The sequence below is a fragment of the Lathamus discolor genome, chromosome 6, assembly GCF_037157495.1.
Source record: "Lathamus discolor isolate bLatDis1 chromosome 6, bLatDis1.hap1, whole genome shotgun sequence".
In the NCBI taxonomy this organism is placed as follows: domain Eukaryota; kingdom Metazoa; phylum Chordata; class Aves; order Psittaciformes; family Psittacidae; genus Lathamus; species Lathamus discolor.
The window spans coordinates 54,587,222-54,600,472 of record NC_088889.1 but is presented as its reverse complement, the minus strand read 5'-3'; the positions used below and the strand labels follow the sequence as shown (position 1 = coordinate 54,600,472).

The following is a 13,251-nucleotide window of genomic DNA, read 5'->3' as shown; positions in this document are numbered from 1 at the left end:
AAAAAAAAGAGAGCTTTCCTTCTCATTTTACTTAAAATGCTTTATTAACTGAGAGAAATATGGTACAGATGGAAAGCTTGATGGAAGCCTCCCATTACGTGCCATGGGAGGTTGAACACTATGAAAGCTACAGGGTGGTTTATTAAACACATGTCTTTAAAGCATCAGAACAGAGATACCACTGGACATTCACCAATTAAAGATGTAAATCATGAAGTTAGGGAACTTACCTTTGCAGTGTAGGTTCCATTTGAACTTCATTTAATTTCTGCCAGTGCACTGGAGGTATAGAGCAGCTTATGGAGATAGTTTCCCCCAAGCAGGATTTGACATTCATGCTTATCCTTTGTCTTAACACTGGAAATTCATCTTGCAGCAGTACTATGGATCTTTCTTCTGTGGTTTTCCATATAGTATACATCCAAGAAATGCCCATATGTATGTAGTATACCAGTGCATGTGTTTTCACAGCTGCCCTGGAGTTACTGATTTGACTGTCAGTCTTTTGCATGCAGTAACAGCTCTGCTTGTACGTTCAGCCAGTCCTTTTTAGTCATGATGAGATTCAGGGCATTCTTCTGTATAGTTTTGATTGCAAAGTTTTCAAGATGTGATTGACAGAAAGAAGGAAGGAAGGAAGATTGCCTGTATTTATAATATAGGGTCTGAGTACTTTGATAGGAGCAGAAAACTATCCTTACACCCAAGCATCACTTCAGCTTCATAGTGTTGAAATAGCATTAATATGTTTGAGATGTGTTTCTCTCTTAAAACAGACATCATTTCCTTTAGGGTTGACAGAGGGGACTTTCTTCAGTTGTGTAAGCAGTGGTGTCTAAGGCTGTTTGAGATGCCCAAGGGTGATATCTAAGATACCCTCAAGGACCTGCAGATATAACCTGGGTTGTACATCCATTTGAAATGGAAGATAGCGATCAGACAGACATATAATGTATCTCAGATAGTACTGAACACCCATTTCTATGCAATTAAATTAATTGCAACCTCAGCTGCTTTTGACATAACCGATCTAGTGCTTTAGAAGAGCTGTCTTGCACCCTGTTCCTGCACAGTTGCAAGTTAGTGAGAGCTTTGCTACTAGTGACAGTGAGCCACCAGCTCATTGGTGGCAGATCAAACCTTGTCTCCACAACTGTAGAAAACTTGTTAGGGCTTTTCCATCTTTCAGATCTCCTGCAAGGCTTCTTTTTGAAGGTGAATTCAGTACTATATCTGCTTTTAGAAAGAGCTTTTAGCTTAAAGGCAGTCAGCAGGGAACAATTTATGCAAACTTCAATCGAATGAGAAAGATGCTTCTTCCTCCTGCAATACTTTGAATACTTAACATCAGTTTGCTTGCTCTTGAATTCTTAGACAACTGGTAATTTGAGCTTCTTTATTACCTCTTAGGTTATATATGCCTCAACTGTATAATTCACCTCAGGATGGTTGTGTGGGGCTTTGATGAACCTGGTCTAGTGGAAGTTGTCTCTGCTTGTGGCAGGGGATTGGAACTAGATCTTTAAGGTCCCTTCCAAACCAAACCATTCTTCGATTCTATGAAGTTTCTAGTGTTCATCTCCTAAAAACAGACACTGTAAAGCAATGCTCTTCTGCAGGTGGTGTCCTGTTGATCACTGGCTGCGATAGCCCATTCTTCCTAATCTTCTGGAAGTGAAACTTCTGGTCATGGTTTTGTCCAATGCTTGTCTATGTCAAGAAAAGGCAGAATTTAACTTCTTGGTCTCCTACAATTTAAGTGTGCGACTTCCTATAAGACACAGCAAGGAAGCGTAGGTCAGCATGAGTTTAGTGTCACCCTGAATAAGTTTTGATGCTGCTTGGGTCGCACAACATTACCAAATACCAGTTTGCATCATACTCACTACATATGATAGTTGATAGAGTGCCTGTGAATATGACTGACTTGCCTAGTGAAGACTGTCCAGGGGGACATCAGAATCGACCACTAGTGGAGCTTTACGGAGAAGCTCCACTACACATGGTAGAAATAAAATCAAAAGGAGATTAAAACAAATAACACTGGGGAGTAGGGAGGTAGTTCATTAGGTTGCACTGCAGTAGATGAGATTCAAGATGGTTGCACTCAGCCTTTCATTTCAGGCAGCATTTATGGAGTAATAACTGTGGTGAATGTGACCATCTCACCACTGCGACAATAGGTAAAAAAATCAGTGGATGGTGTATACAACATATATCCTTGTTTTTTCCTGAAGGCTGTGGGTCTTTGAAGTCCAAATTGAACAATACATATGAAGATTTCAAGAAGAAGATGACGGTCACCTATGTAACATATGTTGTAGCTACAGAGCAGGCAAAATCACCTTTTCCTTCTCAGAATGGTACAAACATTGTTAATGTAGGCAATGGAGACAAACCCTGTGGCTACAAAAATGGACCATTGACTCCACTTTGTTCATACAGGTAAATTTTTTTGCAGTTGAAATCTAAAAGAGTATCTTAAGAAAAATTGACAGATCTTGCTTAAGGTTGTTAAAACCATGTAATGTACTACTTTTTTATTTCTTCTCCCTTATCAACAGGGCAAGCATTGCAGGTTTCACTAACATAACCTTTAACATGGATGGCATAATTGTGGCAGAAGATAGTTATGTATCATTTTCACCCTGTTCTGAGGCAGTTTTGCTACCGCAGGATCCAGGTATAGTTAATGTCAAGTATAGGACTGGCAGCTTGGCACATGCCCACTGTGTGGAGATCCTTAAGTTATGGCAAGTTTCATAACAACAAAACACCTCCTGGTTTCTCTGTGATGTACTGTTTCTGTCCAGCTTGGCAGTGACAATTTACAGTGACTTTGCTCTGTAAATTCACACCTTGCTAGTTCTGTGAATGACTTCTTTTTTCCATGTGTGACTTCCACTGTGGAAGTAACCAAAAGCTGTGCTACTCAGGGCATGCTAAAAGGGATTGGATGCCACAGTGAGGCTTTGGTACAGAAACAAGTAGCAAAAAGCAGCTGATGTTCTAAGAGTTGTGGTAAATTAAAAGGAGATGCATTGAAATGGAAATACCGGTCCTTTGATCCCAGTTCTTTATTAATTTATCACCCTTGGTTTGTTATTCTTCATGAGCTTTCAATACTGGAACTGCCAAAGGACACAGTAAAGAAAAGACATTTAGTGGAGTGGAGTAGACTCTGTCACTTGTGAGGTTCTCTTGTATTATGTTGATTGAGTTAGATCAGTTCCAAAAAGGTAAATCAGTAATGAGTAATACTTGTTCTTTCCTATCAGGTGTTATTGCTGGAGCCATTATTGGATGCCTTTTAGCTATATTGGCTGTAGTCACTATAGGGGGTTTCATATTCTGGAGAAGGCGAAGGTAATATGTGTTCAATACCATATTTGTTGTGATGAGGAGCGCCAGTATTGCACTTCTGTATCTGTCTTCTGAAAAGGCCTCTGTTGAAAATACAGAATGTATTTTTGAAGACGTGCTTTAAAATACATTTGTTAAAAATCTTGTTTGTATGTTACAGATTAGAGCTGATGTATCAGAATAATTAAGTGATTTTGTTCAACCCCATAGTTACAAACTAATGAGTTAAGATTGTTTTGTTTTTCTCTTCTGAATTCATTTATGGTGATGAAGTAATTCAGTCAGAAGTGAGCAACCATCACAAATTATTGTGCTAAAAGACATATATAATTATATCTTAGCTGGTTTTATTTTAAATTATCCATTAATCACACTTGTTAATTGCTTGATGGCCTGTCACATAAAACTTCCATTCTGGAGTACCCCAAAGCTGATGAGTTGCCTAGGGTTTGAGCTGGTGTCTCAATCTCCAGTCTCTTCCAAATAATCTAGGACCTAAGAGTCCACAAAGGGTTTTTGCTGCTTCTGGTCATGTGGTGCATTCTCTCTAAAGAATAGCTCTAGGGCCCTTAGTCCAGTTTTCTTAGTTTCTTTGGTTAGCTGCTGTTATTTTTACAAGTGTGTCTAATAACTGTGGACAATAATGACAAGAGCTTCCTCCCTTTAAAGCTGGGAACACTTACTTTCATTCAACTAGCACCTTCAGTACCACTGGCACATCACCATTGAACTCTTAATGTAGACATTCTGGGATTAGTAGCAATTCTCCTGGGACGTCAGCTAGCAATGCAGATCCCTCAGATGTACTTCTTCCACCAAACTATGCTTTGTGTTCTGTACTCTGTATTGTACTCTGGTCCCAACTGAAAGAAACAGTCCCATCGCATAACATCACTGGAGGAAGGATGAAGTATTTTAGTCCTCTTCCAGGTGTAAGGTTTGCCTCGGAAGGGTCTTCTTTTCCACCAAGTGAGATGCTTTAAAAGAAATTGTTCTAAACAGGCACAGGAAATAGCTGTCATCAGGAATCTCATCCGCATTCCATTAAATTCTGCTATCAACCTATTGTGTTATTTTCTTTTGCCTTATAGGAAGGATAAAAGAAATACTGAGGTGTCCTTTTCTCCAATTAAGTAAGTCCATGTCCTTTCACACACTTGTTTTCTGAGCTCAGGTGATACTTGCAAAACTTGCTCTGAGTCCTGATACTCATTTTCTATGTAGTTTTATATGGAATTTTTGAGTATTTATTCCTCATAGAATTTAAAGACTCCAGCCTGCAGACTAAAAATAATCATATTGATCGAGACTTCTAGAGCTGCCACAGAGCTCGGGGTGCTTGCTTCATGAATCACCATTAGATGCAGAAATGCACCATGTAGTTTTGAAAAACATGATGTTTGAATGAAATACAGGCTTTGTACACGCTGAAGGAACAATTCAAATTGTTGATAAAGGGCAACATTCTGCACCGTGGCCTGAGTTTTCCTTTGGTTTATGACTACTTTGTGCGGAGCCATTAGTTCAGATAATGTTGAGATTGTGAAAGCTGACTGTGGGAGGGTAACTACAATATATTGGAAGTCACAGGCAGTGCAGTCAAATCACATTATTGGTTTCTTGCTTCAATTTTTGTACTGATTGAAAGGCATAGCTGGAGCATCCCATAAAGTCCCACCTGTGTAGACTTTGCTAGTTGACATAAAATACACCAGGGAATAGGACTAATTTGATGGCAGTACAGAAGCGGCTGACTGAAACCTACTGTAATATCCTCCTGAAGGATGTGCTTTTCTTTCTGTGGTTTAACAGATCAGTTAAATGCCATGCTTGATATCCTGTTCCCTTTAAACGCAGTTTTGTGGCTGCTACTAACAGTCATGCTTTCATTCTTAGATTCACGTAGTGAAAACCACAGCTGCATGTGTCTAATCAACCTTTTTTTCTTCCCCCCACCCTTCCCTGAAGAGTCAAGAAGTAAGTAAAGCGCACTTTCTAACACATTAACTGAATTTATGGCTTATTTACTTAGTACTAGTTACCAATTACATGGATTTTCTCATTTTAGATCAAAGATGATTAAAGTGGAGAACTTTGAATCCTACTTTAAGAAGCAGCAAGCTGACTCCAACTGTGGATTTGCTGAAGAGTATGAGGTATGTGCCATCAGTAGAGAGCACTTCACAACACATTTTTGGAAAGGCAACTCAGCTTTCTTATGAAGCATACGTGAGGCTTACTGAAGGGAAGAGAAGGGACCTTTATTACAGAGATTATTTAGATGCATGTACAGCCTTCCCTGATTCAGCTCCAGATTTAGTTGAAGTGCATGACAAATACTTCACATCCTGAACTGTTGTCTCTACCTGTGAGCTTACAGCATGGCCTGCTGGTTTGCGCTCTTGTCAGAGACAGGATCTCCTGAGCCCTTTCCCTAGTCACACGATACAGCCTAGGGAAAGCTATTTCGCTTCTCTGCACTTTGTTATTTTTCAATCTTTTTTTTGTTTTTTACACAGCAAGACAGGTCTCTTGCTAATGTCATTGACTTCTTTAGAGTGTAGGTGTGATTTACAAACCACACCTGTGGAATAGCTTGAAGGAGCAGTTAGAGAAACAGCAATTCCGATTTGTTTAGTGACCATTGATGTTCTTCTGTGAAATGTGCTAAAGCTCAGGCATAAAAGACAGGAACTGATTGGCAGTAAGGATTCTGTGTTGTCATGTCTGCTGTTAAAGAATCTCTTTTTTTGTGTGTGTGTGGTTTTTTTTTTTTTGCTGTTTGGGTTTTTTTTTTGTTGTTGTTGTTTGGGTTTTTTGTTTTGTTTTGTTTTGTTTTTTTCACCAATCCTTGAAGCTGTTAATTGACTTCTTCTTTCCAGATCAAATTCTGTCCCTTTGATTTTGCTTTGCAGGCTGGTGCTCCACCTTGCCTTTCAGATTTTGCTTCCTTCAGTCCTTTCCTGGTGTACTTGGTCCCTTTCTCCCTGTAATGTTTGCAAGGTTTATGCTAAGTAGTTCCCTGCCTTGGGATCAGAATGAGAGTGCCCTTGATGTTAGTGTCCTGTATTTCTGTAAAATTGTTTCTGGGCCTTTAAAGTGCATCTCTGGGTTTTAAACATGCTACTATTCCTACATTCTGTATGAATTCCTTGTCTATCCGTTTGCCACTGTCACTCTTCCACTCTGTAAAAAGATTTTTTTATCATCATTTATCCCATTTACCATGCCTGCTTTTACAGCAAAGGCTGAGAATGTTTGGAGTATTTGTCTTTCAGTCAAGTGTTTGTGCTTAATTCCTAAACCAGGATGCAGGGGCTCATAAATCCTCCTTTCATTGTAGGAACTCAAGTCTGCTGGTGTTCATCAGCCCAAATTTGCTGCCGAACTTCCTGAGAACAGGGGCAAAAATAGATACAACAATGTCTTACCATGTGAGTTACTCTCTTTGGTTTTACGCCTGCTACTGGTTGAGATTTTAGATGGAAAACCATGGGTTAGTATAAGCAAACCCAAAGAGCTTTCACTTAAAGAACTTTCCTGTAATAATTTAATTTTCCGTTTGTGAGAAACTGCGGTCCAGATTGAAAAAGAGGTTAACTGTTGACTATGGGCAGATGTGCAGAGCTATGTGAAATATTAAGACCCTGCTGGCCAGCTCTGCAGGTGAACTGAGAATGTAAACCCAGCCAGGCTGTCTGCGGGCATCCGAGCCTAGCTGAGTGTAAGGAGGAATTGGAAGCAAACAGTGGTGGGTACGTAGGAATGCTTTGAAGGAAAAACATCAGCTTCAATGGCAGCAGGAGAAAAATTACCCATTTTTCTCCAGTAATTAAAACTATAGTAATTTCCATGTTGGACTGAAAATATATAAATATGCAAGACTAAACCATGTTTAAAAAATAAGAAAATCTGTGTTGAGTATTCTCAGTCTTTATCCTGGCCACTCATTTTTCTGAAGACTTTCATGATAAAAATTCTAAACTACTGCCACTTATGATTCCTAAAACTTTATTGTTAAAATGCCTTTTATTTAGAAACCGTGCATTAGATAAGCAGTATTTTGCTGAAAGGGTCTCGTTCCAAAATTCAATTATTTTTTTTCTTTCTGCAGATGATATTTCCCGTGTTAAACTTTCAGATCGGAGCTCTGCATCTGATGATTATATTAACGCGAACTATATGCCTGTAAGTCACTTCATGAGTTGAAATGAAATATAATGTGTATTTTTACAATGTAGCCTCAACAGCTCATAATGATGTTTCAAGTCCACTTTTTATGTCTCTGCATGTGTATGTGTGTATTTTACTTCTTTGGTTTTTTTTTCTTTCTTAGGGCTATAACTCAAAGAAGGCGTTCATTGCTGCACAGGGTCCTTTACCCAATACTATAGAAGACTTCTGGTGCATGATTTGGGAAAAGAACATCTACTCTATTGTTATGTTGACAAAATGTGTTGAACAAGCCCGGGTATGTTTTTATTAAAACTGAACTGTCCCTTGAAGACAGTTGTATCTCTTCTAGTTTTTTTGTTACCCTGCTAGGTTGGAGACTGAACACTTTCTTTTAACAACCATCCACTTACTGAGTGGCTGTTTTCTAAATTAAATAAGCCAAATTTTTATTTTTATTATTTTATTGGTTTGGTTTTTTAGCTTTTTCCCATTTTTATATGTGCTGACTACCAGAATAGATTGTCTCAGGAGGGCTGTAGAATCACCATCTGTAAGGGTGGCTTATTCTCCCTAAAGAATAATTTTGGGAGAGCTTTTCCTACCCTGAGCCAGGCTACTGGGAAGGCTGATGTGCTTTCTAGCCTTGCTTCAGGTGGTGTCATTCACAACTAACATTGCTGTGTGTAATATGCCTAACCTTGTAATTCTCTTCTTAGACAAAATGTGAGCAGTACTGGCCAGACAAACAGCCCAAGAGCTATGGTGACATCATTGTGACAATGGTCTCAGAGATCGTCCTTCCAGAATGGACGATAAGGGACTTCACTGTAGAAAAGGTGAGTACCGCCTCAGTTGCTGTTAGTGAAGTATCTCTAGGTATGGTTTATCGTACCACGTGTCCAGCAACACTGGAGTGAAAGAACACAGTAATTTCACTAAGACTTAAACAAATTCAAAGTTGTCTGAGGGAAAAGAGCAAGAGTGGTTTATTTTAATTTGACACTTTGAATATATTTGCCTGCTTTTTGCCAGCAGTCTGATTTTTGAAATCTTTCACCCCATTTACTGACAAGAAGTTTCCTGTGATGTGCCTGCATTTGTTCATAAGCCCTGGCTTCTCACAATAGTGTTTTAGTAACAAATCTGGAGGTGGGGTGGATTGCCAGTAAGACCCTCTCACTGGCAGAAAGTGATCTGCCAGCAAATCCATCTTGCTCATGGGAATTCCTGATTGGTGATCCTTCAGTGATCCTGCAGCTTGTGTTCCCCTCAGACTTGTACCAAAACCTGTGCTTATGCAGATACTTGTAGTATCTGCTGGACTGAAAACACTTAGCTACCTCTCAGCAATTGTAATGCAGCAGAGATGATCTTGGAATAAAATGAAAAGTGAAAGAAAACTATTTCAAAATATTCTCTGCCAGCGCAGAAGGAAGAGGGAAACTGAAATATCATTGAGTTACTGTACAGTCTGTAACAGGCTTCGTTAACGAAGATGAACTTTGCCCAGTACCTGTGTCAGAAAGCTCTACTGTTGCTCCTCTGAAGCCAGTTTTCTTGTTTTTTAATGTGTGTTCCTCTAGTCCAACACAGCAGAGGGCCACACAGTGCGCCAGTTCCACTTTACCTCCTGGCCAGATCACGGAGTGCCAGAGACTACAGAGCTTCTCATCAACTTTAGACACCTTGTTCATGAGTACAGCAGTCAAAATCCAATCGAATCTCCTACTCTGGTGCACTGCAGGTAAGAAGAACGTGTTTGTGATAGACACACTTGTGGCTTTTTTAAGAACAATTCTTTTTTAATGTGATTTAAAAAAAAAAAAAAGAAAGAAAAATGTCTCTGCTTGAGGACATGGGCAATTCACCCTGCCAAATTAAAACCTTTGCCCTGTGTTTCGGAAACATAGTGCTACTACATAGGTAGAAAAGCACCTGATACAAAACTTTGTTAGAAAAGACAATCTCTCCTAGCCTGGAAAACTTAACTGAAATAGTTGCCTTTTCAAGTGTTTTTGTATGCAACCTTGTGCAAGTACAAGCTTGGGAAGCCTGGAAGCATGTCCTCCCTCCCTCTTGGTGATGGTAAGAACTACCCCTCCAGGCTGCAGAGACTTTTAATACCTGTGCCACTGAAATAACAGAAACCATCTTACTGCCTTACTGGCTTTTCAATGGGCCACTGTTGAGCAGGTGGTTGTGAGAAAACAGTAAATGGCTTCCCCATGTCATTGCAGTGCTGGTGTTGGGAGGACAGGGACATTCATTGCCATTGACCGCCTGATTCAGCAGATTGAAATGGAAAATACGGTGGATGTGTATGGAGTGGTGTATGATCTTCGCATGCACCGGCCTTTAATGGTGCAAACTGAGGTAAGGCTGTCTTCCATCCAGCAGCATGTTTTTCAAATGGGCCTAATAGTCCAGGAAGGGTGGACTCAAAATGTAGCTTAGGATTGCAGGAAGGTGAGATATTAAGGAGCAATCGGAAATTTTTCTTCATTTAACTTCCCTCTTTCCTGCCTCAGCTCTTTCATAAAATTAGTTGTAGCCAGGGGTCATAGTAAGTCCAAGCAGTCTCTTTACAGAGTGCTTTGTAGGACTGGCATTTGCAACTGGAAAGACTCAAATCCTGAAAAAATGTGGTGCCTTTTTTTTTTTTTTCCTGCAGCTTGTTCTACTCATGTGAGTTTTAGCCTTATAGCTGTGAGCCAGAACTATCTTGAGTCAAGTGGTCTTGGTGTGCATCTTTTCTTTTGTGTTCTGCACGAACACATGTGTTCCTGCTGAAATTATCATTTTGATCCAAAAAGGTGTCTGGACTAACTCAGTGCATGTGAAAAAGGCTGTAAAAGCTCCTTCATAGTATCCTAGAGTAGTAAGGGTTGGAAAGGACCTTTAAGATCATCTAGTTCCAACCTTCTAAGAGGGTGCTAGCCACGATGATGAACTTGATTCTGGCTTTTTACAGGGGGTTGATCAGGTGACATCATGTGAAGTCCTTTCCAGCCCTATTTAAGAACTTCTGTGTATGTGTATAAATATAACATCTAAAAAGTACTCTGTGATAACATTCAGTGCAGTGCATCCAAAACCCAAACCCTATATTCAAGAGCAGAATTACTTCCAAAATCAGGTATTTTCTAGAAACATTTTACCCTCTCTTTTCCTCCCATTAGGACCAGTATGTCTTCCTAAACCAGTGTGTTATGGATATTATTAGATCTCTGAAAGACAGGAAAACCGATCTTATTTACCAGAACATGACAGCAATGGCAATCTATGAAAACGTCACACCTGGGCCAGGCTTCGGGAAGGCCAATGGCTACCACACATAGCCTGGGAGGAACGTGGTGTCTCCAGGAGACGTAACCTGCGCAGAGGAAAGGGAGATGTTCTGCTCATGTTCTCTGGGATTGTGCGCGCTGTCTTGTGTCTGGCTTCTCCAGTTCTGTCCACATTTGAAGTTGTGATCTGCAGGAGGAAAAACACAATGCTGGCAGGAGCCACAGATTGGTATTGAAAAAGACAAAAACCCAAGCAAAACTATTTGAAGTTAACAGACGAATCTTGCTTTTTCTTGGGAATTTAACAGTACTGATAGGCGAAATAGAATTTGCAGAATGAACAGTGAACTAGAATTTAAATATTAAAATAATAACACAAGCTTTTTATTACAATTTTATATGATTTCATTTACAGACACCAGGCTTGTGGGCTGTTTTAATATATTGAATTATAAGTTTCAGGAAAATATTTTATCTACTGTATCTGGTTACTTAGCTGATAGGTATGTGCCTCTGTGATTTTTTTTTTTTTCTGTGTTCCTTTTTATTTAAAAAAGGAGTACAAACAGCTCCTTCAAATGGACATTTATACTTGGAAATTGTGCCTTTCTAGTTGATACTCTAGAAAAAAAAAACCAGCAGAGATTCTATTTTTGTACTGAAACTCTTAATGAGAACACAGATTTTTAAATAAGGCTTGTGTCAAACTTAACTGTAGTTGCACTGTTGGCAGGACTCTCCAAAAGTTTGGAGGTGAGCTTTGTTGTTGCATTTCACCACAAATATCCCCTGCCTTAATGTTTCAGTGCCTCTGCTAGAGGAAAAGGAGTGTGGCGTGTCACTCCCAGCTTTAACTATAGGAAAAAAAACTGAGCAAGTGAATATGTGAATGTGTGTGCAGGGATGCATGTGGGTGTGTATGAAGGACAGAATAGCTCCTCCCTGTTCCTGGCAGATGAATTTCTGTTTTTATACAATTTATAATGATTTATTTTAAGGTGCAATATATGATTTACTGAATAATGATCACTCTATTCTAATAGAGTTTTACTCAGGTTGGTGTCTTTTTATCATTGTTGTTGTTTTTCCTCAAATATATAAATCTGTGAAAATGTCGAAACCAAGGTTCCAAGTGTCCAAGCACTCCCAAACAGATTGACTGGCTTTACTGTTTCTACCAAAACAAATGGCACAAGATTCTGCTGTAAAGACCAATTTCTTGGTTGTTCTAGCCATTCAAAACTGAGACACATCTTACCTGCCTGCATCTCATTTATCTAATGTAATTGTTTTATAATTATTTGCAATGTACTGCTGCTGTTGGTTTAACTGGTCCTTTTGAAAACAGATCAAGCAAGCAGAAAGCCCCTAGTTTCTGATTTTACAAGTCAAGGATCAGACGGGATGTATTTTGCTGGTACCTAACTGTCAAACTTAAAAAGGCATTGCCAATGAAGGACTTCTTGAGTAGCTTGGGGGTGGGGGGTGTTTTTTGGTCTTCAGATCGTTGCACTGGCTGCATTGCAGAAGAATATGAAGTTTATGAATAATGCTATAGAATAGCTCTAAAGCGGTGAAAATCTTATGAAGGTTTAATAACCAGAGTCCCTGGAATTCTGCTGCTTTTTTGTTTCGTTTTGTTTTGTTCTTTTGTTTCAGGAGAGTTGTCAGAAAGAGCTACAGATACTGGGAGTATATGTGGCATTACAGTGGCACCTGGTGACCTCACAGAATCCACTGCCAGCTGAAGGAAAATGTAGGATTCCTGATGCACAAACTGTAACTTTACAGATAACCAGAGGAATTTTTTACAATCTGGTGTGAAATTGTGGTGTTGTGTGTGTGAGCAAAACTGGACGATAAACCACAGTGTACTTCAGCTTTGGTTTTGGGTTAGGTTTGGGGGGAGGGGGGTGTTGTGTTTTGTTTGGGGTTGTTTTGGGGTTTTTTTGTAGTAGCCACTTGTGGGTTCTTAATTAATTTTGGAGGTTTTTTTCTCTGTTTCTTTGAAATCCTTTAAAAAATAAATTAAAAAAAAAAAAACAAAAACGAACAACCAACCAACCAAAACCCCAACAAAACCACAAGGTTAATGATCCTGCCCAACTCCATCCAAGCTGGCAGTCCACATAGTGGATCTCTCACCTGGCATTCTTCTTAAGCTGCTCTCAGATAACAAAGATAAACCACTTGGACCAAACAGAAGCATTCCAAAGGAACTGGGAGGGAGGAAAGTCTGCCCCTTATTTTTTTTTTCCTCTCAATCTTTCAGTTACTGCACATCTGTGCAGAGCACAGAGCCAGTATTCATTAATCCAGTTTGGCCAAGAAGTTGCTGCCTTAGGGTGGCAAATACTCTCTTGCTTCAGAAGGCCTTTGTGTATAGCATGAAAGAGAGGGAGATGAATCTCCTATGCTAGATTAT

General features: G+C 39.5%; 1 protein-coding gene across 1 annotated transcript in view; it reads left to right on the top strand.

Moving 5' to 3' along the window:
* PTPRJ (protein tyrosine phosphatase receptor type J) overlaps positions 1–12,875 on the top strand; it is a 71,714-nt gene extending 58,839 nt beyond the window's left edge. The window contains exons 12-23 of the mRNA XM_065682817.1: positions 2,238–2,445; positions 2,565–2,683; positions 3,279–3,366; positions 4,455–4,496; positions 5,432–5,519; positions 6,707–6,797; positions 7,478–7,551; positions 7,700–7,834; positions 8,256–8,375; positions 9,123–9,283; positions 9,777–9,912; positions 10,719–12,875. Of these exons, the coding sequence (XP_065538889.1) occupies positions 2,238–2,445; positions 2,565–2,683; positions 3,279–3,366; positions 4,455–4,496; positions 5,432–5,519; positions 6,707–6,797; positions 7,478–7,551; positions 7,700–7,834; positions 8,256–8,375; positions 9,123–9,283; positions 9,777–9,912; positions 10,719–10,877 (1,421 nt within the window). The 3' untranslated portion in view covers positions 10,878–12,875. The remainder of the gene's footprint in view (positions 1–2,237; positions 2,446–2,564; positions 2,684–3,278; positions 3,367–4,454; positions 4,497–5,431; positions 5,520–6,706; positions 6,798–7,477; positions 7,552–7,699; positions 7,835–8,255; positions 8,376–9,122; positions 9,284–9,776; positions 9,913–10,718) is intronic.
* Positions 12,876–13,251: the final 376 nt, after the last annotated feature.